Genomic DNA, 27555 nt, shown 5'->3' on the forward strand with positions numbered 1-27555 from the left:
GTAGTGATTGCAGACATCGCAACTTTGAGACACAGATTATTGTCTTTGTTCTGACTCTTTCATGCTAGACAGAGTAAGAGAAAGGGATTCTAATATACCCAGTTCAGGAGAGGGGATATTTCCGTCGAGCGCAGGACTCCAGCAAGACACCTGTGAGGCTGGAGGAGAGAAACTAGAAGTGTCTGTTTCTGAGATCTGAGGCTGTCACAGAAAGGTGGCCATAGCTCACACCAGCGTGTATCTCTGCGCTGCAGTCAGAGAGGAGCTGATGTCACAGCTGCCCAAGCGTTTGCTGAAGCCATGATGCCCATAGGCCTTGCGGTGAACTGGCTACCATGGTGTTGGGTGGGCTGTGTTGCACATACCACATATGCTCAAGCCCTTGTTGTGGCTGGCACCTCAGGGAGCGAGTTCAGGGGACACCCCAGGGGTGACTGCAAGTTCTGCAGCCGTGCCTCTGACTGCAGCATGCTCGTGGCTTTGAGACACACGACACAGTGTCCTAGCTCTGATCTGAAAAGCTCCCAAATAGGAACTTGCCTGCTGTCCCAGTTGATAAAGTTGAATTCTGACTCCTTGGACAATATTTTCAAATGGCCTCAAATAGAAGTAATGCCTCAACTTCCCAAGACTTGCATAGAAATTGTAAGTGAAAGCCAGTGTTTTGGGGGGCTTAATACTTGAAGTTAGTGGGTGTGCTGACTAGCTTCAGAGCAGGCAGGAGTTAAACCCTGGAGAGGAAGCAATTCTCAAGATGCAGCAAAGATAATCATGATAATTTATCATCTGATAATCAAAGAGCACACACTTAATTTGTACTCATTATCAATGTATTTCAAGCACAAGTACCTTAATACAAGAAGCCTTTCTGTGTACAAGTTGCACTGGAAGGATAAAGGCCCCCATGCAAATGCAATGCTGTTGCTCCTCCTGTATGGGAGATGTAGTGCAGTTTGGAGTCCATCTCAGTGGCCTCCCTGTCCCCCTGGATGTGGGAAAGGATCTCTGGCATCTAGAGCTGTTGTTTTACGCACTTGACCTTTTTCGAGGACAGCAGTGTCTTCTTGGAGAAATGACTGACAGTTTATAAGAGCTGCAGAGATTTATTCATTAAGGAACCATCAAGAAATTAAGTAAATCTGGAGTTCTTAACCATGTCAGAACTCTGGTTTGCAGCATCTTGGGAGCAGGAAATGTCTGCAGCATGCTAAGAGCAGACTTTTACCTCCAAAGCCCCAGATGTGGTTCAGAACTGAGTACAGCATGCAGTCTCCAGAGCTGTATTTTTGCACCATTTCCCCCAGTTATTTAATATTTAATGTCACCTGAAGGCAGGTCTTCACATAAAGCACAGAAGAACTCATATACTGGTAGACCGAAGCAGGCTTTTGGAGCCCTCCTGGATTAGGGGAGTCTGAAGGAGAACACGTGCGTAAGCAAGAGACAGAGGTCCAGAAGTGAAATCAGTCATAGTAGTAGTATGACATGCTTTTACCATATTCTGGTAGTAACATTTTCTCTACGCTGATTGTCTTAATGATTATAGGCAAAGTAAGGCATAGTTCTGGCTGAGCTGCCAAAATCTGCTTTTACAGTAGCAGCACAAGTGCAGCTGCAGCTCTCAAGGCTTGGAGCCGCAGTTCTGAGGAAGCCAACAGATGACATCTTGCTGTCACGGCGTATACTGTTCTGTAGTGGAGCTGGCCTCATGTTCCCTGGAAACAGCCTGGAAAACATGCTCTTTGTGTACACGCTCCCCCCTCCCCAGCTCTCACAATCACGGTTGAATTACGAAACAAAGTCCCAGCCAAAATTCCTCAAGGGAAAGGGACCCAACTTCTTCAGGATGTGAGCCTCTGAGAACAAAATCTCCTTGTGAGAAGAAAGCAGTTTTTTAATACAGGAGGATTACAATGTCTTGCTACTTTGGTGGTGGTGTTTTGTTGGCATGTGAAACTGAGATTTCAAAACTTTCCACTTGATTCAGCTGTACAAAAAGGACTTCATGACCTCTCTCTTCCGAAACGGTAGAATCGCCTCTAAGTTTGCAGCCCCTGGAAGATCGAGGTGACCTAGCTAACAATAGGTTAAAGTGAGAAACTGCTGAAAGGGATCATCTTAATTTTAGCAGCTGTATTAATGCCAGCTAGCGACTATTTCTGAAGTCTTTCACATCTTTCTAGAGTGTTGATCAGGTACCTAAAACCAGAACATTCAGTTCCATCACCAGCATTACTGCTGCATACTGTAAGCATGGTAATAATGCCAGCACCCTTCTCCACTGTACAACAATTAGGCAGCAGGCAAAAGACTTAAGTAAAACCATATGTAGGTCAAGACTACCAAGATCAATTTATTTCTAACTATTTCTATTCCTTACAAGTCTTCAACAGCCCAGCCAAGGATCAAGGCCATATTGTGATAAAAGAAAGAAACAGTATGTACTGACAGTTCATTCTAATGCAGGGTGGGTTTTTTTTTGTTTTTACCTTAAAATTAATATTGCCAGGATACACCAAGTAAGTGACACAAGAAGTGGGAAGGAAAAGTAGGTGTTAAGGGTATAAAGATGCTCTGCATTTGTCCAGTTGTAAAGGGGAACAGAATTTAGTTCCTGGATTTAATCTGTCCTGTAACAGATTCGGTGTATGGGCAGGTGTCCAATGACTTTGTGCCTCACATCTATAAAACAGATATAACAATCTAATCTGTCTGCAGCTGAAAGGCACTATGTCGTGTAAATGTGCATGTATTACTAATAGTAGTATCAGCAGTGGCCGTATCCAATACAGGAAAATTGTAAAGAATGTTTGGTAGACCTGAGTTATGAACTGGATTAAGATAAACTGGTTTGAAACAAGAAAGAGTCGCTGAGAAGAAAATTAAAGTTTTTATAATCTTCTTGACTTCTACTTGCAATACTGCTCTCCCTCTTCTGGCACCGTGGTCTTTTGAGCTGGCTAACCCATGCCATTGTCAGGGCTCAGCTAGTTCTGTTTAGGACATAGTTTTTGCACATACAAGGAAAAAAGCAACAGAAGACATTTCTTTCAGCTCCTTTTGGAAGGGAGCAGTAGGAAAGCAATGTCTGCTCCATGGAAAACGGCCAAAAATTGGTTGAGGAGTCAGGAGTGGATTAGGACTATAACTGGGAGCAGAGCCAAACCAACATTTCGCTACTTGCGCTGCACAAGCTGCTCTGGTAGGAATCCCACGGTCACCTGCACGCTCTGCCTGTGGGCACAAGGTGAGCAAAGAGGTGGGTTGTCCTGGACCCAAGCAAATTCTTTCCTGCATGCAGCAACAGCAGCAGTGGCTGAAGGGCTGTGGTCAGCTGAATGTTGTCCTGTCCGTCGCTCACTGACTCACTGCTGTGCTCTGACCTTCTCTCAATGTGCTGCCCAGATGCAAAAAGCCAGCCTTCTCCCTGCCCTGGAAGGACAGCTCTTGTCAGGCTTCTAAGAACGTTTTGCAAACAACGTGAAAGGAAATTGGGGCTTTTCTGTGCGATTCTTGAAAGCTCTTGGACATGGCTCATGGAATGAGTGCCTGGAAAACAGGCTGGTCTTTTCATCACCTCTGCGGTTGCTCGCTTCTTTGGCTGTTAGCTTTTCCCTTCCAGAACTTCAAGCCCTGGCCACTTAAGCACGCACACCAGCACCTTTTATCTGGACTGGTTTGCCCCATCCTGGGTGAATTATCTTTTCAAGCTGCAAGCTGCCTGTCAGCAGCAGGTAGACTCATCTAGCGTTTTACTATTTTCTGTGACTGATGCTGAAACAGGGGCAGCTCACAGGGAAAAGATGGCTCCATCTTATAGGGTCCACTTTTTCTGTGGGCCAAATCCAGATGATGCAGGTGGAAACAGAAAGTAGGGGGTTGGCTGCAACGGGTCATTTACAAGAAGTACAGCACAACTGGCCATGTTAAATGACTGGGGCTGCACTTGAGGCTTCATTCTGACATCAGGTACAACTCTAAGGACTTCAGGAATTGGTCTGCAGTATTCAGGGACTTTTGTGGTTGTTGTTGGGGCAGGGGGTCTTAGGCATAGCTGAGTAATTTTGTGGAAGAGAGTTACTTTATTTACTAACCTTTTATCAGGAAGAAGAGGGTTTAGCTATAGAGTGAGAAAGAATATGTTCTTCGTGTTGAATTCTGTAGGCCTTTTCCTCCCCCCTTTCCCACTTACACAGACTTCAGATTTTGTGGGGTTTTTGTACCGGTGACTTCATCTGCCATCATTAATCAGCAAGCTATCTCAGCCCAGCAAGCTAATTTAGAGTCCCGCTTGCGCTTTTGATCAGCAAATGCAAACCATGTGTAATGTCAGCAGGTCAGGGGAGGTGATGGAACATGGGATTTTCACCTCAGTTCCAGAAAGGGCCATAGTTGCTTCCAGGAAGTTAAGCTTGGCACTGGGTGTGGGGAATTGAAAAGATTTATTTCCCTGTATGAGAGCTCAGAGCTTGATCATTCTAATCAAGCATTTTCCAATCAATATGTTTCTTACGGGCTTTCCAAAGGCTGCATTAGAAAACCAATTTTATTTTATGACCCTGGAGCCCCAAGGGATTTGGATGTGTCAGCTTTCCAGGGTCTCTGTACAGACTGAGGAGAAAAGCGCTGGGTCACGGGGCACCACACTAGCAAAGTCAGCATGGCAGGAAACCAGCCCAGTGCTTCACCAGGTTTGTTTCTGTAGATGTCTGCATATCCAGAGACCCCAGAGCACAAGGCATTACCTGCGCTTACTCTGCCTCTAATACCCTGTTCAACAGGACAGCAGGATATGTGAGCCTATGCCTTTTATTTCAGATTACTACTGAAAAAGCTGCTTCGTCCTCTGTGCCCAGCAGCATGGGAAGCTTCCCAAAGTCTTGTCATTCTGATTACAGGCAGTTTCATACCTTTTTAAAGGACACACAAGCCTCACTGGAGTCTCTCTTCCTGCTCATCACATAACTCCTCTGTTCCCTATCTAATAGTTTTTTCCTTAACAAGACCTGTAAAGGAGTGTTTTCATCTGCTGCCATCCATTTCCCTTGTACCAGTTTGTACTGACCTCCCAAATAATTCTCTTTTAGGATTAGCCAGGATTAACCTTTTCCTCCTTTTCTACCTTTGCTTATCTCTGGGCCTCAAATCTGCAGAGCTGTAGGATGAGGCAATCCCTACAGGCCAGCAGCAAAGAACGGCCACTGCTTCTCCATTGCCTGCGTCAAGTGGCACTTGCTGGGAAAACCAAGTGGTCCAGCACATCCCCGCAGACCTCTGTCCCCTACTCATAACAACAAGTGCATGGACCACCAGTGATACGAGGTTTATCCTGTGGTAGGGCTGTGTCTTCCACACATATTCCAACCCAAGAGCAGCCCCAGAAGGCACTTGTTTAGGCTGTCTGTCTGCATGGGGATAGCTAAGCATGCCACAGTTCTGTCACTCGTTCCACTCCTCTGAGGAATTAGAAAGGCTTCCTGAGAAAGCCTGCCTTTATTTTCCATAGCAGAGGCAGTCCTGAGGAGCTGCTGAGTGCCCTGTGGGTGGGAGCCTGCCAGCATGGGTAGCTATGGGGAAGGCACTTATGGTAAGAGATCAGTGCAGCAGCTCCAGCATAAAATTCCCATCTCAGGAGGACCTCAGCACCCAGCTTGAGCTTTAATTTGAAACCGCCTTCAGTATGATCGGCACACTGCTCTTGAGCTCAGTGCTGCAGCCCTTCTAGGGGAGCAGCACGTCATGGTTTGTCCTGTCAGATTCAAGTGCTGTGTCAGAACAGGGCCCCTGGTCTGCATCAACAATCAATACCTCTGAACAGAGAACCAGAAAGCAGCAGAGGCAGCACCATGGGAGTATTGAACCGTAGTCATTCAAAGAAGCTGTGCAGCATTTTGCACTTCTGAAGCATTTCAGATGTTAACTGGCCAAGCCCCATGACACCTCTTTGCATTTTGGTAGGCTAGCTTTCCAAATGAAGAAATAAGACAGAAGGACTTTTAAAAAGTTTCTCTGTCAGAGCCTGGGAGAAGGATTTGAATCTAATTCTGTATTTTTCCTCTAGACCATGTTGCCTTTATACAGAAATGAAGAGAAAAACAAAACCTCATGCTTCTCCCCTGCTTGACATACACCATCATATGCAGAACCACATATTATGCTTTATGGGTAACATGGAACAGTTTTGTAAATTAATGTCAAAAGAGAGAGCTTCAATTCCTAAAGAGCTAGTTGGTAAGGAGCATTCAAGTCTTCTGAACTTCTCCAGTGTTGTTTTCTCGCTAAAGGGTCAAGTATGGAGCTGGCTTTCCTGATGCTGCCTGTGATGCTGCATCTGTCCCTGTGTGTTAGGAAAGCAGCTGCTGATTTGCATGCACTGGCCCCTTTGCTCTTTGCCCAACTGTGCTAAGTAGTTTTGGTGTGGGAGTGAGAACGGTTCTGTCTGCCCTGCAGAAAGCAGGGCTAAGTGAGAGGTCTGTCTTTACCCCTTTCTCGCCTCGTCATCCTGCCTGCCAGGCAGCCAGGTGTAAGGACGGAGCACCCAGCTGAAGTGGAACAAAAAGTCAGACGAAACTGACTGCGAATGCTGTTTCCGTCATGCATGCTGCCGTGTGGCTGCATCCTCATATCGAAACTAAAACGGAACAGCAGGTCTCAGTGGTACTGTACATCACACTTTGCATTGGATTTGTGTCTTCAGATTGTTCCAAAATGACTCAAGGTGAAAACAGCGTATGGGACATTATACTTCACATTTTAGATGTACGTAGCAACTCATATTGCAAGAGGCATACCCTCTTTTCCAAAGCAAAGAAGGAGATGCTGAATGTGAAAGCTTTGCAAAATTCAAGGTTGGCTACATCTCTTTGAAAAACAAAGTTGTAAGCCCACCAGAAGTCTGCAGTCAGATGCAAATATTGCTGGCTGTGTAGTTTTACATGCAGAAGGTTATACTAGGTGAGCAGAGCACTCTGTTTTCCAACCTCAAAGCCTGATCATGCTTGAATTTCCTGAGGGGCTCACTGTCAAAAAAGGAGGGAACTCTTTAGAGACTGTCAGGTTAAACTCCTCTTCAACGGACCAGTGTGTTCTGCTGCATGTGTGTGTGCCCATGTGTGTAAGTGCCTGAACATACATAAACAACTTTACTTGAAGAAGAAGGTGTAAATTACCCCATCGGCCCCTCTTCATTGTACTTGTTTTTCCTGTGGAGAATAGAAAGGAACAGGAGTGGATTTCTTCTCCAGTCCAGATGGTTATCAGCTTGTGCCCTGGAGCACGAGAATTGATCACTCTCACAATTTATAAGGTAGCTAGTGTAACAGGTGTTAGAAACAGGACTTCAGGTGAGGAATAAGCAACAGAAGTAGATAATCTATTAAGACACCAGCGCACCTGCCTGCGGCATTAAAAAGGTGAGCATGAATATTGCTCCCTGTTTGGTGCATATGAAGCTGTCAGATTATAAAAGCGTCTATAAATTATTGTATTTTACTCTGCTGGAGGTGCTGTTTGGAAGCTGACAGAAGACAGACTAGAGAATACACTGGATCTTGCAGAGCCGGATTCTAATGGTTTACGTGGCTTTGTCTAACCTGCTTTCAGCTATTGAGTTCACTAAGTTTTTGTTGTTGCTTATTTTTCCACTACGCAGATAGGGAGACCAAGGTTGGAAATGCTTGCTGGATTTCAGCCAGCCGAGTACTGGCAGAGATCAGAGCAGAGCCAGGTCCGATTCCCAGGTCAAAATTCACCCTCTGAAGTCCGTGACAACACTGGCCACTGAGAGGGTTAGAGTGGGAGAGGGGCAGCGTCCTCCGTGTCTCATCACACCTACTGAAAGCAGCAAAGCCTTCCCACTGATTTCAACACTCAATTCAACAGGCAAAAACTCTGTCCTCATTTTGTAACACAGCATTCGCTTTCCTCACTTTATTCTGCCTGGTAAATATCTTTGTTAGTTGAAGACAATGCTGCTAGCTTTCACAGAGAATAAAACTGGAGAGATAAAAAGAGCCCATTTTCCTCCACTGTGGGCATGACAATAAAAGAGAAGATGGAGAGGGGGAAATAAGAAACAGCATCCAAAAAAAAAAAGAAAAAAAAATGTGTAAGCGGGATTAGTTTTTCTTTCATGGAGAGTATAGGAAAGCATTTTCAGGACCTACTGATAGCTGTTTGTGTGCTGTGCTGTAAAATCCCTTCAGCTGCAAAGCCGACCCTCTCATTCCCTTGTTTTCACAAAACCAACTGCTTCTTTTTAAGAAAGGGCAAAGAAGATGACATACAAGTTTAGTAAATGCTGTGCTGCTCATGAAAGAATAAGTTTTTGAATGTCAGTTTTTGAAGTGCTTTTAGGAACACCAGTCTGCACCCGCAGAAAAGCCTCCCGTGACTGAACTGGTTCAGCCTCACAAAGCCAATGGGCATGCAGCGGAGGCAGGCAACCACAGGGTTTTTTTTGGCAAAACTAGCTTTCCAGGAAAACAGCAGGGCAGAGGGAGAGGGAGGTGAGAGAAAAGATGGTGCATCTAGGGAAAAGCGGTTAATTTATTTTATGGCACTTTATATCTTCCAAGGACAATGTAAGTATTTAATTATGGTATCACCCCATGGGTGATACATCCACCCACTCACTTTGGCGATAGCCAACCTGAATTAGGCTGCTTGCTGATTCTCAGTAACTAGCAGCCAGGTGATCCTAGGTCATTCTACTTCGGGGCTTTTCTCACAAGCTTCAGAGGTGCTGCTGAAACGCAGCAGAGGCCTGATTTGCAGTGTGAAGCATTGGGTCTGTTTCAGAGTTGCAAGCACAGTACACATGGCTTGTCCCACTCTGGGTAGCTTATTTGTCTGGTTTGGGTCTAGCACAAATCAATTTAAACCTCTCTTCAGACATGGTGCTTTTATGATGGGTGAACAGAATGCAAAAATACCCTGTCACTGGGACATGGGAAATGATGAATTGTGCTTGTACAGGGAGTGATTTGTTTATTATGTTGTTATCTATAGAGGAGCATGCACATAATGTGAAGTTATCATATAGCTCTGCCATGTCAACCTGATTTTCCCAGTGATGTTTTGTTTTGTACCTCATCATGTGAAGTGCACTTTAGAAGTCCAGTTAGATCTTCACATGACAGTGATCCTTTGAGCAGCTTATTAGGTGCATGACATGGCAAAGGGGGAGGTGAAGGAAACCACACATGAGCATTTCAAGCCCTTTTCAGATGGTCTTTTAAACCCTTTCATAAGTTGTGGCCTGACTGCATCATGTCTGACTTCTTTCTCTTTTAGCTGCAGTCAATGTGCATGCTGCTCAGCAGTGGACTGGGATCTAGAGTGTGTTTTCTGCAGGAATAACCCAGTATTCAGCAAAAGATGAACCTCATTCTGTCATTTTAGATGACGGTTTGCATATCTCTGAGCAGATTTGTGAGTTTATCTCTTCTCTTTAGTGACCAATGACAGAACCCGAGGGAATAGCAGGAAGATGTGCGAGGTGAGGTTTAGTTTGGACATTAGGAAAAGGTTCTTCACCCAGAGGGTGTTGGAGCACTGGCACAGGCTCCCCAGGGAGGTGTCACAGCCCCAAGCCTGACAGTGTTCAAGAAGAGACTGGACAACACCCTCAGGGACACGGTGTGAACTGTGGGGTTGTCCTGTGCAGGGACAGGAGTTGGACTCACTGATCCTTGCGGGTCCCTTCCAACTCAGGATATTCGATGATTCTATCTACACTTTATCCCAGCTCTTCAAAAAGAAAGGTCCAACAGAAAACTCTGACTCCGGTAATCAGACCCTAATTCAATAGGGGGAATCTAAGTCCTTCATAAATAAATAAAGGCTACTTCTTGTTTCTGTGTGGTACGTAATACAGTGATACAGGGCAGTTGAAAGCCAGTGGAAATTCTTGCTGCTGCCATGCGGACGTCCCTTCCTTAGGTCAGCTCTCACCCTTTCTCAGGCTCAATCTCAATTCCTTTTCCAACTGAGATTCAGTTCTGTATGCAGCTGTTGCTCTGGGACTTTCCAAAGCTACTGTCTGGGAATCTGGCATAGCAGCAAAATGCAATTCACTGCATGTGACCTCTTGCTAAAACAGAAAAAAAGAGTTGCCTATCTGTTAAAGGAGTAAAAACCAAACCAAAACAGAGCAGCACAACTCTCCTGGGTTTCTTTTAGTGCTTGGTAGGAGAAGGGTAATCAGATCTCAGAGAATGGTGTGCCAGGAAGGAAATTTCTTGCCATGTGTAGCATACAATCAGCCAGGTGCAATATGAGGAAGGGAGGTTTGTCTTCCTCTGAAGCGTAAGGTACTGGCTCCTGCCAGAGGCTGTGTACCAGAGATCTGATCAGATACGGCAAATTTTATGTTCCTATGTACAGTGTGAAGCTTTCATTTCTACGCAACACATTGTAGCAAGTCAAACAATGAGTCATCTCACAAGGGGGAAAAGGAAAAAAAGCTTTTATCTCCCAGTGGACTGGAGATAATCTTTCTACCTGGGTATAAACAGCTCTTCACTGTGCTGCCTTCTCTCCAGGGGAAAGAAGCTGTTTTAAATTTGTCTGTAAAGCAGACATTGAATTGTCACACCTTCCAAGTCTCTCTGCCTGGGCCCCCTAAAGGTAGCAGGCAAAAGGTCTTTGACTTTCACAGTAACTTGATTGGGTTCTCGTGAGTAAACACAGTAGTCTAGTCTGCATATGCTGTACGAGCTGGCTGGGAGAAAGGGTGTGCCAGATTCCCCCTGGAGCCCCGGAAAGTCTGTGTCCAAACCAAACATACCTGCTATTTTACTATAGAATGACACAGCACCCTTATATGGGCACAGTTACACTGGTAATATTTTATTGCTGTGCAGGAAACACAAGCTAAATCAGTGCTAAAGGTGCCACAGCCTCAGCAGCAATTTTCCTCTCCAGTGTGGGAATAGCATTGGCTAGCGTACCGGCATCTGCAGGACGGGTGGGCCGGTCCAAATACACCTTTCTCAACCGTACCCACACTGATAGCCACTTACAGACCCACTATTACAGAGGCTGTGTGAAGCAGCCTGTCTTTACAGACCCCAGCCACGTAGAGGGAAGTATGGTCGTAGCTCTCTTGCATCTGACTACTTTTCATTATTCTTGATCAATCAATTTAAAAAGTGCATGAAGAGAGAGCACACCTCTCTTCTATGAAAGATTAAACACCAAGTGTGGATGGGATCAAGGACTTTGCCTCCTGCCTGCTCTGCACCTCAGAAGGAGCAGCTGGAGGAAAATCCCATTTCACAGTGGAAACCTGAAATGAAATAATGTCCTATAAACATTTTTCAGCATGCTGAGGCAGTTCTTGTTTCTCAACGTGTCGCAGATAAACCAAGGTGCCTACTAATGAAGTATTTCACAGTCCAGCGCTTAGAGTAATCCTGCATCAACATGACATTCCTCTCCTACACCTTCCCCTGAGACACTGCACATTATGGTGTGGGGAAGAAAGGGGATTCACTGGTGTTTTCCTATGTTCCCAGGCCTTGTCTCAGTCTGTAACACAATCATGACCTCTTCCTGCCACAGGTTTGCAGCCCGTTTACTGGAGCAGGGATGATGTGGCGCAGTGGCTCAGGTGGGCGGAGAAGGAGTTTTCCTTGAGGCCGATTGAGAGCAACACTTTTGAGATGAACGGCAAGGCTCTGCTGCTCCTGACCAAAGAGGACTTTCGATACAGGTCTCCTCATTCAGGTGAGAATTACTTACAGAAGCTGTGATTGAAAAGAGAGAGGAAGCTGTGAAAAATCTGGAGAGAGTCAGAGGAGAAAATCTTCACATTTGTTGGGGTGGACTGGACAAGGGGAGGAGAGGGAGGACAGAGACTCTAGTATGAAGCAAGGACAGAAATGACAAAGAGGGAATGAAATTCTGATGCACCTGAGTTGTAGGCAAATTTGAATGCAAATTCAAACCCAGACCCAAACATCCAGCCTGTTTCTAATTAAAACTCCCTGCAGAACTCCCAGAAAGCAAGTTTCTTTGGCAGCACTTTGTGACTTCCAGCTCTTCCCTCTAAAGACTTATCTTTTCACAGACCAAACTACAGCAGCAAGTCAATCAAGTGCTCCAGCCTCTTAAGAAGCCCATATTAGCATTCTGCCTCACAGTTGGCTTGGCTGACGTGCTGTTAAAAGTGACTGCAAAACTCCTCCCTGGGGGACCTTTGCTCTATTTAACGGCCCCTGTGGGCTTTGCTTTACTTTACCATATTCTCTCATGTGCTGGAGTCCAGCCCAAGGCACAGCACAGACAGGTGTGTGAATCAGTCTGCCTATTGCTCAAATTATGTCTTCATTTATTCACAAAGAAGATTTAGAAATGTGTATGTTGCCTGCCTGTATTTATATCCCCTGCAGTCTGTCTGCTCTAGTTTTACAGTCAGGGTAAGCCTCTACACTCCTTTGTCAGGGATGTTTAACTAAATATGAGTTATTGGTTCTAAATAAGAGTTGTGAGCTTTTCTTTTGTGGCCATACAAGGTACTCCTGTTAAAAAAAAGGCTCATAATCCAGTCACCATAGGTGATCAAAGAGTTTGGATGAGGCAGTGGCAGAATAGCTCGGAAGAGGCTTCCAGTGCAGGGCTCACTAGGTGCAGAAGTACAGCTGGTGCTGCTTGGATCCAGCTGATAAACAAGCCATGGCACTAATTCTGCATGAAGCTGCTCGGTGACTCCCTTCAACGCACCCCAACAACCATCCTTCTACAGAATCTGCCTCACAAACTGTGGCTTATGTTTAGTGTACACAAAGTTTTTTAAGCATGTGCTTCAAATCCAGGACTAATTTTGTATGGAAGGAGATGCCAAACATTAATGTCTATTGGCAGTGTAATACAGTAGTGAAAACAGATGTCTAGAAATGTCCTTTTTTAAAAAATTCTGGTATACCTCTTTGAATCATTTCATTAAAAACTTAGCCCTGCTTAAGGCAAAAAGGAGGATTGGAAGTGGGGATGTGGTCAAGGATTGCGAGGAACACTTTTGTATATCTTGTCTGCAACTCCCCTTGTCATCCCAGTGCCTTGCTGCGTACAGGTTATGCCTCTGCTCTTCCCCTTGTGTGCTGTGAGGGCACTTGAAATGAGTAAGATTAAAACGTTTGTAGGCTGGAGACAGAGCATTCCCAGAAAAGAGCCTCTAGCTTGCAAATCCTCACTTCATGCAGAAGGTTAAGCTCTTGCTTACCTAAATCTGGAATGAAATAACGAAACTAAAGGCCTCCTCCCTCTCTTTTTCTCTCCTCCTTCTCTCCAGGTATTCCCCACTGGTAATAAACCTTTTAGAGGATAACTGAGTCAGTCCCTAAAAATGTAGATGACTGTAGGTAAAGGGACATTACCTCAACATTTCCCAGAAATTGACTCTGTGTGAAATTTAAGAACTCTGAAATAACATTTGCCATAGAGGCATTAAGTTTTTCAAGGGTGTACCTTCATAAAATCTGTATCCTTTACCCTCATGGTTAAACCAGGAGAACCATATCCACTCCCCACAGTGATCCTGGCAATAAAGTGAGCTCACCACCCCACGGCTATTCTTCTATTTAGGGCTGGCCAGGGAAGGAAGTCAGCAAAGGAGGGAGAGAGTGAAAAACACTTTTCACCTTCTTAACTAGCATTACTGCATCAGGGTGATGCAGAAACATAACTGTTCTGTTAGATGAATAAAAAGACAGCCAACTTTATGGATGTTTCCCCTAGTCTGTCAGGCCAAATCAAAAGAGGTACAAATTTGCTACCTCATTGCTTGGAGTGTTACAGCACTAGTTATGATTATGCCACTATTGCATTCAAAGATGCAAATTATGTGGTAAAATCACTTTTTAGCCTTTCATGTACTAAACATGGAAAAGGTAATGGGATTCTCGAGGCTTTGTTTTTAATTAGATTTTCAGGTATTGCATTCACCTTTTAAAAATGCCCTAAAGTCACTTGTGAGACAATAAAAGCAGCCAAGATGCTAAAAATAAAGGAAGCTGGACTATGGAAAGCAGGATGTTTCACACTAAGGCACTAAACCTGCCCACAGATAGAGCAGTGGCAGTTTATAGAGACAAGGGACAAATGATGCACAGCTTACGATCTCATAGAAACAACTACTAAAAAACCCCACACATTTCAGAGAACTCTCTCAGAAAATCCAAGATTTCTGACGTGATACTTCACTAAGTTCCTTTTTGGCTAATATGTTATCACTGCAGCTTGTTCATCTGTAATATGAGCGGTGACAAGAACAGAGCGACGCAGAGTTAAAAGTTGAGAGACTTTCTAGCCTGTGTTGTACATTTTCACTTTGAAACGTGCAACCCATTACCTCAGAAAAAATGTATAAGGACCTTCGTGTTTCACGTAGGTATTTTTGGAGGAAGGCCATCAGTACAAAATGTAATACATAAAAAGACACAAAATAAGCCATTAGTCCATTGGTCTAGATATTTCAGTGATATGAGGAGAGATATAACAATTCTGGTGCCCGGGAGGGAAGAGAGGAACAGCCTGCCTGCACCCCAAAAAGAAACAAGCGTCTGGATCAGTTCATGCAGGAACATGTGAACTTGTTTCAGTGCAATTGGCTGCAGACATTTCTGTGGAAGAGTGACACATTAGCAACTGACAGACTGTATTCACCCATACAGAACACAAAGTGTGCTGCATTTTGTTCCTTAGTCTGCATGATATCTGTGGTCCAATGTTGCCTGTTGCAGTGAGCTCCATACAGATCCTAGTAGTTAGAAATAACTGGCTTTGGGATTCCATTTGGGCTTTTCAGGAGTCCAACCCCTGACACCAAGAGTGAGTTAAAGAAGTTCTTAAAGGATCTATAGCACTTGAGTGTCTTCAGGAATTGTCACCACAGCAAGAGTGTTCAGGGTAGTTAAATCTCTCAATTATTTTCAAATCCTTTACGTGCATCCCAAAGTAACATCTCAGAGTTCTTCCTCCTGTGGATTGTGTAGAATGGAATATCTGAGTAGCACACTGCCTCTGGCCTTGAGGCACCGGTGTTCTGTGGAGAGGTTTTAACACCTCTTCTGTCTCATCCCCCCATAAAGCCTAAAATGTTCAGTAATTAAAGAAGAGCACCATCTTTGTTCCCAGCAACTCACTGCATAAATCATGGGCTCTACATTCAAGAATACTGTGTCCTAAGTTGTATCTATCTAAAAAAAAACAAGACTGTGATGAGAGAAGTTGGCAGACTGAACTAACTACTTCTGAAGGTTTGGAGCTCTTGGATGGCCAGTCTTGTAGCCTGAAAAAAATCTGTATTGAGGTAATAAAAGCCATGTCTTGTCATTCACCCATTTTTCCACAGTCACACACAGAGACGTGATCTGCAGCTGTTCTTTTTTTTTTTTTCATTTTGGGGAAGAACCTTGCAAAACAGTGAAATGTAGGATTTTACTGCAAGCATTTTGAAGTCTGAAAATAGCACCTAGGAGCCATGAATTCATGCATCAGATGGCTAAATGAGGCTTCCCAGCAGTATGTAGGTTTTCATTTCCTTTTTCCTGCTGTTTCTCTTTCAGGTGATGTTTTGTATGAACTCCTTCAGCATATCCTGAAGCAAAGGAAAGCTCGAATGCTCTTCACACCTTTCTTCCACCCTGGGAACTCTATCCATGCTCAGCCAGAGGTCATATTACACCAGAATCATGATGAAGGTAACTCTGTCTCATTCTTACGGAAACTGCCATTATAGAGGCACGTAGAGCAAGACTGTGAGGAATTATGTAATTTTCTTGTATCAAAGTTACTTCAGTAAAGTTACTCTCCTCTCTTTGTCTCCGTTAGCTTTGGAACAATCAACTGGTCTAGGGAGTCAACTGTCCACTCTCCATTTGTCTTGTATTATGTTGTCCTGTTTCCAAAGCCTGCTTAAAAGCTATGCCAGATGTGGATTAAAAAAATACCAGAAGGTTTTACTGACCACATCAATTCATTTTTCCTCACTCCCAATTATGTAGACAAAGGTGCTTCATGGACTTTTAGTATCTTGGAGATGCAACTAGATGGGATTGTTTGCAGAGCAAGGGAGAAGGCAGCCTCAGCCATGCCAGAGTTCCTGGCGCTGTGCCCATCTTGTTGCTCAGCTTTTGAACTGATTGATCAATTCATGTTGAGAGAAGTTTTTTTCTGCAGGTTTTCTCTCATTTTTCCTATCACAATTACTTGCTTAGGTGGTTAGTTAGCTTTCTAGTAGTGTCCACACTTAGCATGCCTGTCAGAGGTGGTAAAAAAAGAATAGATATGTTTGTGGAATTTCAGATTTGAGATTCTTCAGCTAGTTATTAGTACAGACTGAAGTGTACGTGTGCTTCCTTCAATGAAAAATAGAGGTTTTATTTTCTTTTAAAATATACACACAGAATTCACTTTTTCAATTTTTTTTTTTTTTTTTTTTTTAATCTAAGAAAGTAAGTAAAGAGGAGAAGAGAACAGAGGTGAGTTAGGATATTGCACTAGTTTCTGCTAACTGGAGCAAAGATGCACAAATTATTTCCAGATTCAATGTGGGACTGCAAGAGAAGATTCAGGGGTACTGTCAGAGCTGTACAAGTAGCCCATGGTCAGCCTGAACAAGCCAGAATCAAATGGCACCTGCAAAACTCTGAGACTAAGCCAAGCACAGGACAGCAGCAGGTGAGATAAGGACACTCCAAAGTGTTTCCACACAGCTGTGTAAATATTTCAGATTAGAAGAGGGTGCTACAGGTCAAGAGGAGGTTGAATTGGCAGAGTTATGCAAGAAACAGTTACCTAGTGTATTAAGATAGGCACTTTAGAGACACCATTATAAAAATCTTCATTTTTTCATGAAGCTTGACATTCACCCACAATTGTTCCCTTTCTAAATTTCAAACATAAACACTAGCTGCCCTCTCAGACACCCTGACATCAAAGGTATGGAGCAACTTTCACTGGGGAGAGGATTTCACAGGGATGTTGAGCTGGCCTTTCATGTGCGCCACTTAACATGTAAGTCCTTTGCAAACTAATCTAACTTTGATTTCTTACTCACAATACTCTGCATGGTGATAGTACCACTGTGTTTGCTTAGAGAACTCTGTGCTATTACTTAAAACTTTTATTTGTAATGACTAAAATGAATTCTTGTTTTGCTGTGAGAAGGATTTCAAAACAAGCCAAAGAAACTACACCTTGCTTACCACAAGACACTGAGCAATCAGAAAATCTCTATGCCAAGAATTTATAGGCAGGTGAATTTATTTATTTATGTCTTTTGACATTCTTTCTTCTTCCTGTTTCACAGAGTCACTTAGGAGAAACTAACACAATTAAATTTAACACTTTCTTTTCCCTCAGCAGAATACAACCTGGTAAAAAAAGGAGAATGAATGTGAGAAGCAGAACTTAGCCCTGTCTGACTCACAAACTCTAACAGAAGGGCCAAGTGTTACTTGGGCACAATTTTGAATGGTTAGGCTTCATCAGTGCTGGATCTTTTTTGGAATTCTTTCTTACTCCAGTGATCTTCTTCTGTTTTCTTCTACTGGCTCTTTTGTTCATTTCCTAATAGATTATATACTTATGATCCTGCTTCTAAATGCTTTCATTTTAAGTTAGTTAATCCAGAATCAGATGAGACCAATATTTACATCTAGTGGCTTTTTACTAGCTTAAGCAAAGTGGCTTTGACTGAAATCAGTTGACAGCAATTCAGGATGTCTCCAAGTGTGTTGGCATCGGCTTGGGATCTGCCCTCTGAGCATCGGTCTCTGTCTCTGTAGAGGGATGAGCAATGGAGAGTGAATTACCTACATCTCCAGTGGTCCTTCTGACTCAGCACTGAATCATTTGATGAGATGCCATACAGGAAGCTTACGCTGTCATTCCCTGCACTTCATTAATGGGCAAGCAAAAAGTGCCAGCCTTTTGGACTGTCACACCAGTAATTGCTCACTTCCCACCCAACCCTATATGGATCAGATAGGTCAGCAGTGTTCCTGGGAGCTGAATTCCTTTTCACAGCATTTTCTTCAAGAAAAGAGTGTTGGTCACTCAGAATGAGGAGACAGACTGATGAGTGAATCTATTCCTCCAGGAAATTATGTACCATATGTGCTCAACTTACGGTCATCAGATGTGCCAAGGAATGAATGTGATGAGAATTTTATTCTCTTCAGGGTCATTCGTGGCAGTGGAACTACTTGGAGCTGAGTTGGAATTGTTTTATGCTAAACAGCAACTTTAGTCATGAGAAGATTCTTTAGTGAAGTATTTAAAGAGAAAGATCTTGGAGGAAAGTAAACACTAGTGTGTATCCATTTCTAGTTTTTCCTCGTGCTGCTTTTTGAAGAGTTCCTTGCTTCGTACCTTCTCTCCATCCTGTCCTGCTTCAGACCACCATGGTTTGGGAGCAGACAGATAGGTCTGCTTCTGTTTGGACCTTGTCAATGCCAACTAATGTTTGTAGGGAGCTTGGCAGAAAGCACAGCAGGGCATTCCTTTCTGCTTTCGAGATAGCTGCTGCCCAAGACACTTTAAGTAGGTAGCACAAACAATACAATATTGTGGTCTTTATTTACAAGCCAAGAATGAGCACAGTGCATTTGAATGTACAGTGATGTGGGTGGATGGTCTGTAGAAGATAGGACGCTGAGTAAAATTGAGGGGTTGGTTTTCTTTATATTGTAGCAAAGAAAGGAGACTTTAAGAAATTACGACCACAGAGGTAGGTACAGTTGTAAATTAATTCCTCTTTGATCTTCACATCATTTGGGTTATCCCACATTAGCTGGCCACATTGTATTTAAGGCTATTTGGCTTTAAACAAGAGCAGTATATAGCTCTGGAGTTTCATGTCCTCCAGCTGTTTCATTGTGACTCCCTTAAATAGCTCTATGATTGCATTTTTCTTGTCTGGGGCTTCAAGTGTGTGAAATAAATGTTCTGGAGCCACGTAGTTTCTGCCAAAAATTTCAGGTTTTCCTTTAGACTTTGGCGTCTTTGTATAGATGAACAGCCCATTGAGAAGGCAAAAAGGCTGGTGCTATGTCACTGCGTGGCACTACATTTTCTCAGGACTAGAGCTTTTCCTGTGCCCGCCTTTCCCTGGTTAAATGCTGATCCCTCTCCTGAGGGATCATGGGTTCCAGGGCAGCGAGAACCCCTGGGTCTTCACCTCGTCAGGGTCTTAAAGAGTATTGCTGTCTTGACAAGAGAGCAAGGGGATTGTTGAAGAAGATCAGAGCAAATGGAGTGAACAAATACGCAGCTACTTGTTTCAGTTGTTGACGTGTACCCAGAAGTTTCCTTCTTTTACCGTCCAGGGCTTTCAATGAACAGCACTGAAATTTGATCTTTGTTTTTCAGATAAAAACCTGTTAGTCACTGTGCTCTGGTGGTATTTTCCTCTTTGTCAGTAATTTCCAAAGTCAAAACTGATGGCTTTAGCTAAGTCAAAAGTTTGCTCCGTTTATGTCAAGCATTTCATTTTGTGAGAGGATTGTTAGTACTTAAAGACATTGGCCTAGAACTATGCTTTATCTCCCTACTGCTGTTAAGGATCATGACTGGGGGAGTATGCTTATGCAAAAGTGATGTTAGAAGATCTCCTGCTGAAGAAATGTAAGTGCTTATATGGGAAACCCATCAGTAGACAGCACAGACTAAATAAAACAAGGTGAAAATATCCTTATGAAGATGTTACATGCTCTTAAAATCAAGGCAAGGATAAAATTTAGCTAGTGTTTCACAAAGAGCTTTCTACCAGTGGGTTTTTTTAGATAACCCAGTCTGTATTTCAGAATATTTCAGAGATATTGTCTACCTCGACCCAAGCCTCTACCATCTAAAACTTAGTATCCAGTATTTTCCTGGAGACATTTTCACTTTTTATCTCTGCCCTCAACCTTACAGCGCTCATTGTGGTACAATAACAGGAACCACATGTAGAGATATGAATGGCAGGAGATACTTTCAAAGCATTTGCACAGAAACACAGTACAGCTGGATCAGGTCTTACTTTCTTCACGTGTGTTCCAGTCAGCTTCTCAAAATGGGGTTTCTCTTAACATGCTTCCCCAGGAACCACCATTACATGGTGGTGGAGGGAGGTAGTTTTCACAGTACTGATTTCATTCTGTGTAATAGTAACTATCTGCATTTCTGTGTTGCTTTCTCTGCTCAACTGTAGGTCACACAAATAGAAACATTTCCAAGCTGGCAGCAGTACCCAGTAAGCCCAGCTAGCAGTTTGAGAGTTAGATCCTACACCTTGATCACAATATATACCATCTGTATTTCTTTTTTTCTCCACAGATAGCTTTGTCCAGAGACCTTCAAGACCATCCACAGAAACAGTCCACCACAACCCCCCAACCATTGAACTGTTGCATCGTTCTAGATCACCCATCACCAACAATCACCGTCCATCACCAGATCCCGATCAGCGGCCACTGAAGTCCCCTATGGACAACACTATCCGTCGCCTCTCCCCAGCCGACAGGGTGCCGGGGACAAGGCATCAGCTAGAGAACAACCACCAGGAGCCCTATCCTCTATCAGTGTCCCCGATAGAAAACAACCACTGCCCGCCTCCTTCTGAGGTGCTCCAGAAACCCTCCAGCCCTCGCCAGGAGAACACCAGGGTCATCCAGCTGATGCCTAGCCCTATCATGCATCCTTTGATACTGAACCCCAGGCACTCCGATTTCAAACCACCAAGGTTGTCTGAGGACGGGCTGCACAGGGAGGTAAAGCCAATCAACCTGTCCCACCGAGAAGAATTAGCTTATATGAACCACATCATGGTGTCTGTATCCCCTCCTGAGGACCATGCAATGCCAATTGGAAGAATAGCAGGTAAGTGATATTCTCTAAGCTACACCAAAGTTGATGCTTTTCATTCGTAACTAACCATGCTGTGTATAAAGAGCTTCTCGTTTTGCTACCCTGTGACCTCAGGAGTTTACTGGCATTCTGCAAGTTTCACCACATCTGTGGTTTAGACAGTTAAATATGATTAAATCAGTTTCTTTGCAGGTAAGCAAAGGTGCAGAGTGACTTGCTTGCAACCACAGAATGCGTAATTGGTATTGAAACATTTGTGTCCTGACACTCACTGCTCTCTACCCACTAGCAATCCATTTGTTTCCCAAGATACCTATCTCCAAAGCATTGTCCTGCAAAGAGGTAATTTCCAAGAGTTGCATTCACATTAGTGTCCGGTCCTATGGAAAGGTAAAAACCCTTTGTCAGTAGCCTTTGAGATAATGCAATGTCAAGCTTGCTATTATGGAAATGGCGGGACTTATGAAACACCACCTCAGAGTCCTACTTTGTAGGCTTTCCCATGCTCCTCACACCAGGATTGTCCCTTTTTACGGAAACAAGGTTGCCTGTGTCCCACGCAAACCACAGGCATCGTCTCACTTTTGTTATCGTAAATAACTGACATCACAACAGCTGAATCAGGAAACTGAGGCTACAGAAAATGTTTTTTGTACTTGAAAGGGAACTGTAAATAGATAGGGAAAGGGGAAAGGGGAATCCAACCACTTCAGAAATATGCTAAATGCCTTAGTAACAAATTTTTTTGGAGAGATGTACATACACACCACACCCAAAAACATTCCATGCATTTATGTCAGCAGTGAGCTAACATGATGCCCAGCGCCAGTGGGGTATTACACATGTCCAGGGAGGTACATTTTAAAACACCTTGTTCTTCTTTTCCTTACCTGCTTTAAATTTGTTATGTATGCGATGCTGCCTCAGCTTTAATGAGGAAGATTTTCTATTTCCTTAAGACTTACCACTTTAAAGTCAAAAGGCACATATCTCACCATCCATTCCAACACCAAGCACAACAAGGCCCACGAACCTTTCATGTAATAGAGAGATGGGTTACAGAAATTAATCTTTTGACATTTTTGCGTGGCTGACGTTTGTCTCTCTCCTTTTGATTCTTACTACCCACACTATTCTCAGCAAGTTAAGAAATATACTTAATGTTATAGCAGAGAAGATACTCTACTGGTTGCATCACTGGATATTTCCTTTCCATAAAGTACTATTGAAAGATCAGGAGGGTTGTTGCTTTTTATTTTTCGGAAGGAAACATTGCCTAAGAATGAAGCCTAGACTGAAAAGAATGTAAGAAAAATTATGGGCAGCGGGTAAGGGTGTGATTTTTTAATTTAGACACAGGAGTTTTCTTACATAATTGGGAATCTTTGGTTTCTGCATGTTGTGCACTGGGTCCAGTGACACCAGCCTTGTAACTAGTATGTCATGTCCTTTCCCACACATGCCCAAGCTCGTGGATATTTGGGCCTAAGACTGGTGCTTGGCAAATATGTGTAGCAGTTCAACGTGTTATACACAGGCTATATTTGCATGCTTAGCTGTTTTCCTTTGCAGTTTCACGGCTTTGCTTAGACCCACCAGCATGGGTGTCATGTCTTAAAGTGCCAGTGAGGTATTTCATGCCAAAAAGATCTTAGGTGTACTCGAGCATTCAGTTCAGATGAGGGCAGTGCTTTATGGCCAGGGTTCGGGGGATTACATAGCTGGTGGCTGCGAGCATCTTAGAGTTCTGCTGATAAATTTGCCAGTGTACTTCCGTCAGTACTCCATGTCCTTTTGTCATAAACAAGCCTCACTTGCTCTATGGGCATAAGCTAGTGCTCTTCTGGTTGGGTTGTAATGGCTCCTGAACAGTAGCTGGACCCTATAAAGGGCTCACAGCCAATTTAAAGGTGACAAAACCCAGATTGCTACTAAAAATATTGACAGCCCATGTTTCATACCTGAAGTCAACTTCATCTGTGCTATTGAATTTCATGACAGCATACTTAGGCCCCCTAGAAAGAACGTACACGCCTTTCTACCTGTTTCACCCCCGTCTCACAGCCTTCAATTTACAGCTCTTGCCATTGAGTGATTTCATTTTAAGAGCATTTCTTTTTTCTGTCAGCATGAAACTATTTTCTATCTGAATGTCCATATCTTCATTCACACTCCTATAGTTAACATTGAGGCTTTTGGCCAACCATGGCTCACCACTTCGATTTGAGAGACACCATGAAAATTATAAAATTATAACATTTGGCTCTTAAACTGGAAATATCAATCAATATAGATGTATTGTTAAAAGGAGCTTTTTGAAAATCACTGTCATTATTTCCATTTTATGGATGAGGAAGACTGATGTGTTGGGTAATGAAAATATTTACCGGTAGTCCGGTGGCAGAGCAAACTACTTACCTGTTTGCACTGGTGAGAAGAGAGAGTTTTGACATTCTACTGGCTTAACTATTTGCATGCAGGTGATTTTCAGGGCAGATAGCTTTGAGGAGCAGCTACTAGGGAAGCCCCGTAGACTGCTCACTAAAACATTGGGCTGAACTCCAAAACATGTTCAGTTCACAGCTCAGATATTTTAAATTGTAAAAGGAATTCTTCCTGGACTTAAGATACCTCACAGCCTCATAAACCTGTTAACTTGTAGATAGAGTTTGTCTTTTAAATGCAGCATTCAATTACTTGGGGCTGAGAAAGAAAACAATGTTTTCACTTGCTGCTATCCACAAATACTCTGTTTTCAGAAGGTCGATCAATAGAGCTCTGGACTTCCTATCAGGCAAAATAATGACCTCTACTCATCGGCTGACTAATCTTTCCTACCTTTTTATGTAATATCATTTCTCAAAATATTAGTTTTACTGTTGAAGCACTTTCTCTTTTACAGCAAAGAAATGAAGTTGAAGGTCTTATTCTCTTTTCCTCTAAGGACATTTTACGCTTTTCTAGCAAAGCAAGAGGCATAAAGTATCTTTATGTTACTCATTAAGGTCCCATATATTATTCATCAATGGCTAGAGCTGATTTTTAAAATTGTATTTAGCTATCTTCTCAACACAATATGCACGAGTCTTTTCTGTTACTTGGGCAGAAGTAGAGGTCATTATGTTGGGATGATCCAAAGGCAGGCTTGCAACCCCTGTGAATACACCAGTCAAGAGTTAAGCTACTAACTCAGGCATCAATAGTTATCTAGCTACAACAGCACTTAGAATATTAAAAATACGTCAGAAGGGGAGTTTTGCAGAGCAGCGTAACGGACAGTTTTACCCACTGGAACTGCTAATTCAAAGCAGCAACAATGTTTTTTGGTAGTGAGCTCCTAACTTGGACTCTAGCAAGCAGACAGTCTTTCGGGCTTACTTTTAGCTCTGAATTTTTTAAATAGTCCATTTGGTTACTGACAGATAGTTTCCAAAGATTTCACTCTGTGTGGAAAAAAATGTACTTTCCTTTTTTTTTTTTTTCTATTTTTTTTTAACACAGTTGCAGTTTAAATCAAGAGAGGTGCCTCAAATTAACTCTTCTGCAGAATGGAAATTCCACTCCCCATACACCTCTGACTGGGAGGGTTTTGTTATCAAACATTTTAGGACTTTGATATCTCATAAAAGATACTTCCCCAAGGTACAGGGAGAGGCAGGGGTTATTGCGTTGGCAGGCTTTTATAGCATGTCATGGCTGAGGCGTGCACTGCAGCCCCAGAGGAGCCACAGCCACCAGAAACCGTCCCTGCAGCCATCCTAGTGTTCTGCCCCCTTGGCTTTCATTGGGAGCTTTGCCATTTACTTCAACCAAGGAAGGTTTCCACCACAAAACTTTATTTAGGTGTCAAAAAAATGTCCTTTATTTTTCAGATATCCATGTCTACCTCAGCTGTTTAGCATGCAGGAAAATGGGAACTGACATTTTAGATCTTACCACAAACCTGACAGTTGCTTAAAGGAAGACACAGGAATTTCTGCAAGAGGCAGTTACGGGATTATCTGACTAACACAGGGTTGGTTTCGTCCTAGTTTTTATTGCACAGAGGTTGGCTTAGAAACATTCCAATTAATACAATGACATGTTGGTGTTCACCTCACTTTTGTTTCCATCACTTAAAAATCAGTAATGCAATTCTGGACATTTCCTGTGAGGGTAAATACACTGCTGAGCATGTTCTGAGATTTCCGGCTCCAGTGTCTTTTTCTATGGGACCAAAAGTCTTTTTCACTCATCCACAGCAACCACTGACCCTCAAACTTTGTGATACAGGTATAACTGCCCCCTTACTGGAGCACTGCCCAGCACAGATATTAACCAAGTGACTGCAGGGGTGTGAAAGGCAAGGTGTTGGAGAGTAGCAGGTGCAGCTGGACTCCCCCAAGGACTCCCTGTCCTGTTGCAGCTGGGACTCAATAAAACCCATTGGGCTCCAGGTTTATGCTGTGCGTGTCTGAGGCCAACCTGTACCATTTGTACTGGCACCTTAGAAGGATGAGCATTGCTGTTTCTCCACAGAGCCCCAGCCTACCGATTGCTTTTGCTTCTGCTCTGCATTTGGTGGGGGGCAGATCTACAGGCAGGTGAGTCTTGTGCCTGTTGTTGTCAATTAGTATGCTGTTCTTATCAGCTGGGTTACCTTAGCAACTGGGCTGTATTTGACTTTATGAGCTGCCAGATTTTATTCTTCCCCTTCAGGTGTCTGAGGAAAAGCCAGGTAATGTTTAAGCTGTTCAGAGGCACTTTGTCTACCACTCTATTGGTTTGGCCCATAAAACTGTTGACTGCAGTTGGAATGAGGACAGGCAAGATTTTTACCCTGCCAAAGTCATGAAAGAGATCTACCTCCAGCTTTGCTTCTGACTTTCCTCAATGCCTTGATGTGCCACATGGCCATGCATCTAGAGAGTATGGGGGCATAGCCTGAACCCCACAGATTTGTAGCAAGACACATATTACTCACATATAAAAATACATATAAAAACAGTCAGACTGCCAAAAGTGAACATTCAGTCCCCTGTAAGAGTGCACCAGCTATGAATGACTCACATTCTACTAAAATCTACAGAACAGCGCTTACGATGGGCGTAGGCTACATGCTAGCTCTGAGCATGGGGAGGTGTTCCACCCCAAAGCTCTGTAAGGATAGTAATTCGGTTGTTTTATATGGGGAGAGAGGTCGGAGGGTGAACAGGATCAGGGATTCTCCTCCTCCTTTGTTTGAAAAACTTAATCACTTCTCATAAACTTGTGTAGGAGTGGAAAAGAAGCGAAGAGTTAGTCAAGTGAATCTTTCACAAACATAGTGCTTAGAAACTGCTAATTGACTGATATTTATATTTTTACTTTGAAATTGAGCTGGAAAGCTTCTTTTAAAGGAGAGTAAGAAAAACAAACTCAGCTGATTGAACTATTAGATTTGTAACTCTAGACATCTACAGCTTAAACACTGCAAGTCACTGCACTTCAAAACATGGTACCTTGGTCATCAGTGTCTCCTTGATTTATCTACTAGGACCAGAGCCCCAGTGCCCACATTTGCTCCAGATGTGTTGATGTGACATTTATGACTGTGTCAAGTTGTAGGATGATAATTTCCTTTTTTAGCTTATATACCAGCAAAATCCTTTGTGCAAATGCAGTTACACCACATTAGTTTATTTTCCTTTCTGTACAAAATAGCTGTACAGGCGCAGTTGCTATTCAATGGCATAGGTTGGGTGGTAGGGAGGGAGGCTGTGAAGGGAGGCAAAGAACAGTTATGCCTGTAAAATACCAATAAGGGGATAAAACTTAAAAACTAAGTACAACTTAGGATTTGAAAGTTTTGAAGCAGCTGATACAGTTGTCCCTCACAGAAGGGATGCTGTTTCATCTTCTGTTTGATTTTTAGTGTTTGCACTATAGTAGTATCTATAGGCTCTATTGTGCTACAGCCCCTGCACCAAAAAGTGTACTGTCCAGCCAAGGTAAATATAAAGAGAGGAAGAGCACACAAAGGTGAAAGGTGTTTTCAAGAGTTGTTGGTGAGAGGTGTTGGAAAGAGAGCTCTATACTGTATTTTCTGTATAGTTAGTATATCAGTAGACAACATCTGACCAGTCCTCCACTCATAATTGTGGGTTAAATTTATTTCCAGATTCTAGCGACTAGTAACAGCTTTTTTTATGCTATGATGCCTCACATTCCAATTTAATAAAAAAATGTATTATCCAATTTAAAATTGGAACAACCAATGCCCTGCACTACTTGTCAGTCTGGTATTTCCTTGCTTTTTTTTCTTCGCTAGACATCTCATCACAACAGCAACCCCAGCTAGCCGTAAGCTCAAGAGTCTGGGTATATAACTTACACCAAGCTCTCTGTTGCTGCTTTTGTCTGTTGCAGCATTTAAAGCTTGTTGTAATGATTCTGTGATACAGCTGCTTCTGTGTTGATGTTGCAGTGACATCCTCCAAGCAAAAGCAGAACCTACCCACCTGTGTCCATCTACAACTGGGACAGTAACTGGGATTCTTGAACCCAAATCAGTCTGGTTTCCCTCTTCCTTTCCCTCTTCCTTTCCCTTCTCCTTCTCCTTCTTCTCCTTCTCCTTCTCCTTCTCCTTCTCCTTCTCCTTCTCCTTCTCCTTCTCCTTCTCCTTCTCCTTCTCCTTCTCCTTCTCCTTCTCCTTCTCCTTCTCCTTCTCCTTCTCCTTCT

At 43.2% G+C, this 27555-nt stretch overlaps 1 protein-coding gene across 4 annotated transcripts in view; it reads left to right on the forward strand.

Moving 5' to 3' along the window:
• ETV6 (ETS variant transcription factor 6) overlaps positions 1–27555 on the forward strand; it is a 140206-nt gene that overhangs the window by 93560 nt on the left and 19091 nt on the right. For all 4 annotated transcript variants that reach the window (XM_021297349.2, XM_065033707.1, XM_005509512.3 and 1 more), the window contains 3 exons: positions 11566–11730; positions 15570–15704; positions 20326–20868. In XM_021297349.2, coding sequence (XP_021153024.1) covers positions 11566–11730; positions 15570–15704; positions 20326–20868 — 843 coding nt within the window. The remainder of the gene's footprint in view (positions 1–11565; positions 11731–15569; positions 15705–20325; positions 20869–27555) is intronic.

The sequence above is a fragment of the Columba livia genome, chromosome 1, assembly GCF_036013475.1.
Source record: "Columba livia isolate bColLiv1 breed racing homer chromosome 1, bColLiv1.pat.W.v2, whole genome shotgun sequence".
Classification (NCBI taxonomy): Eukaryota; Metazoa; Chordata; class Aves; order Columbiformes; family Columbidae; genus Columba; species Columba livia.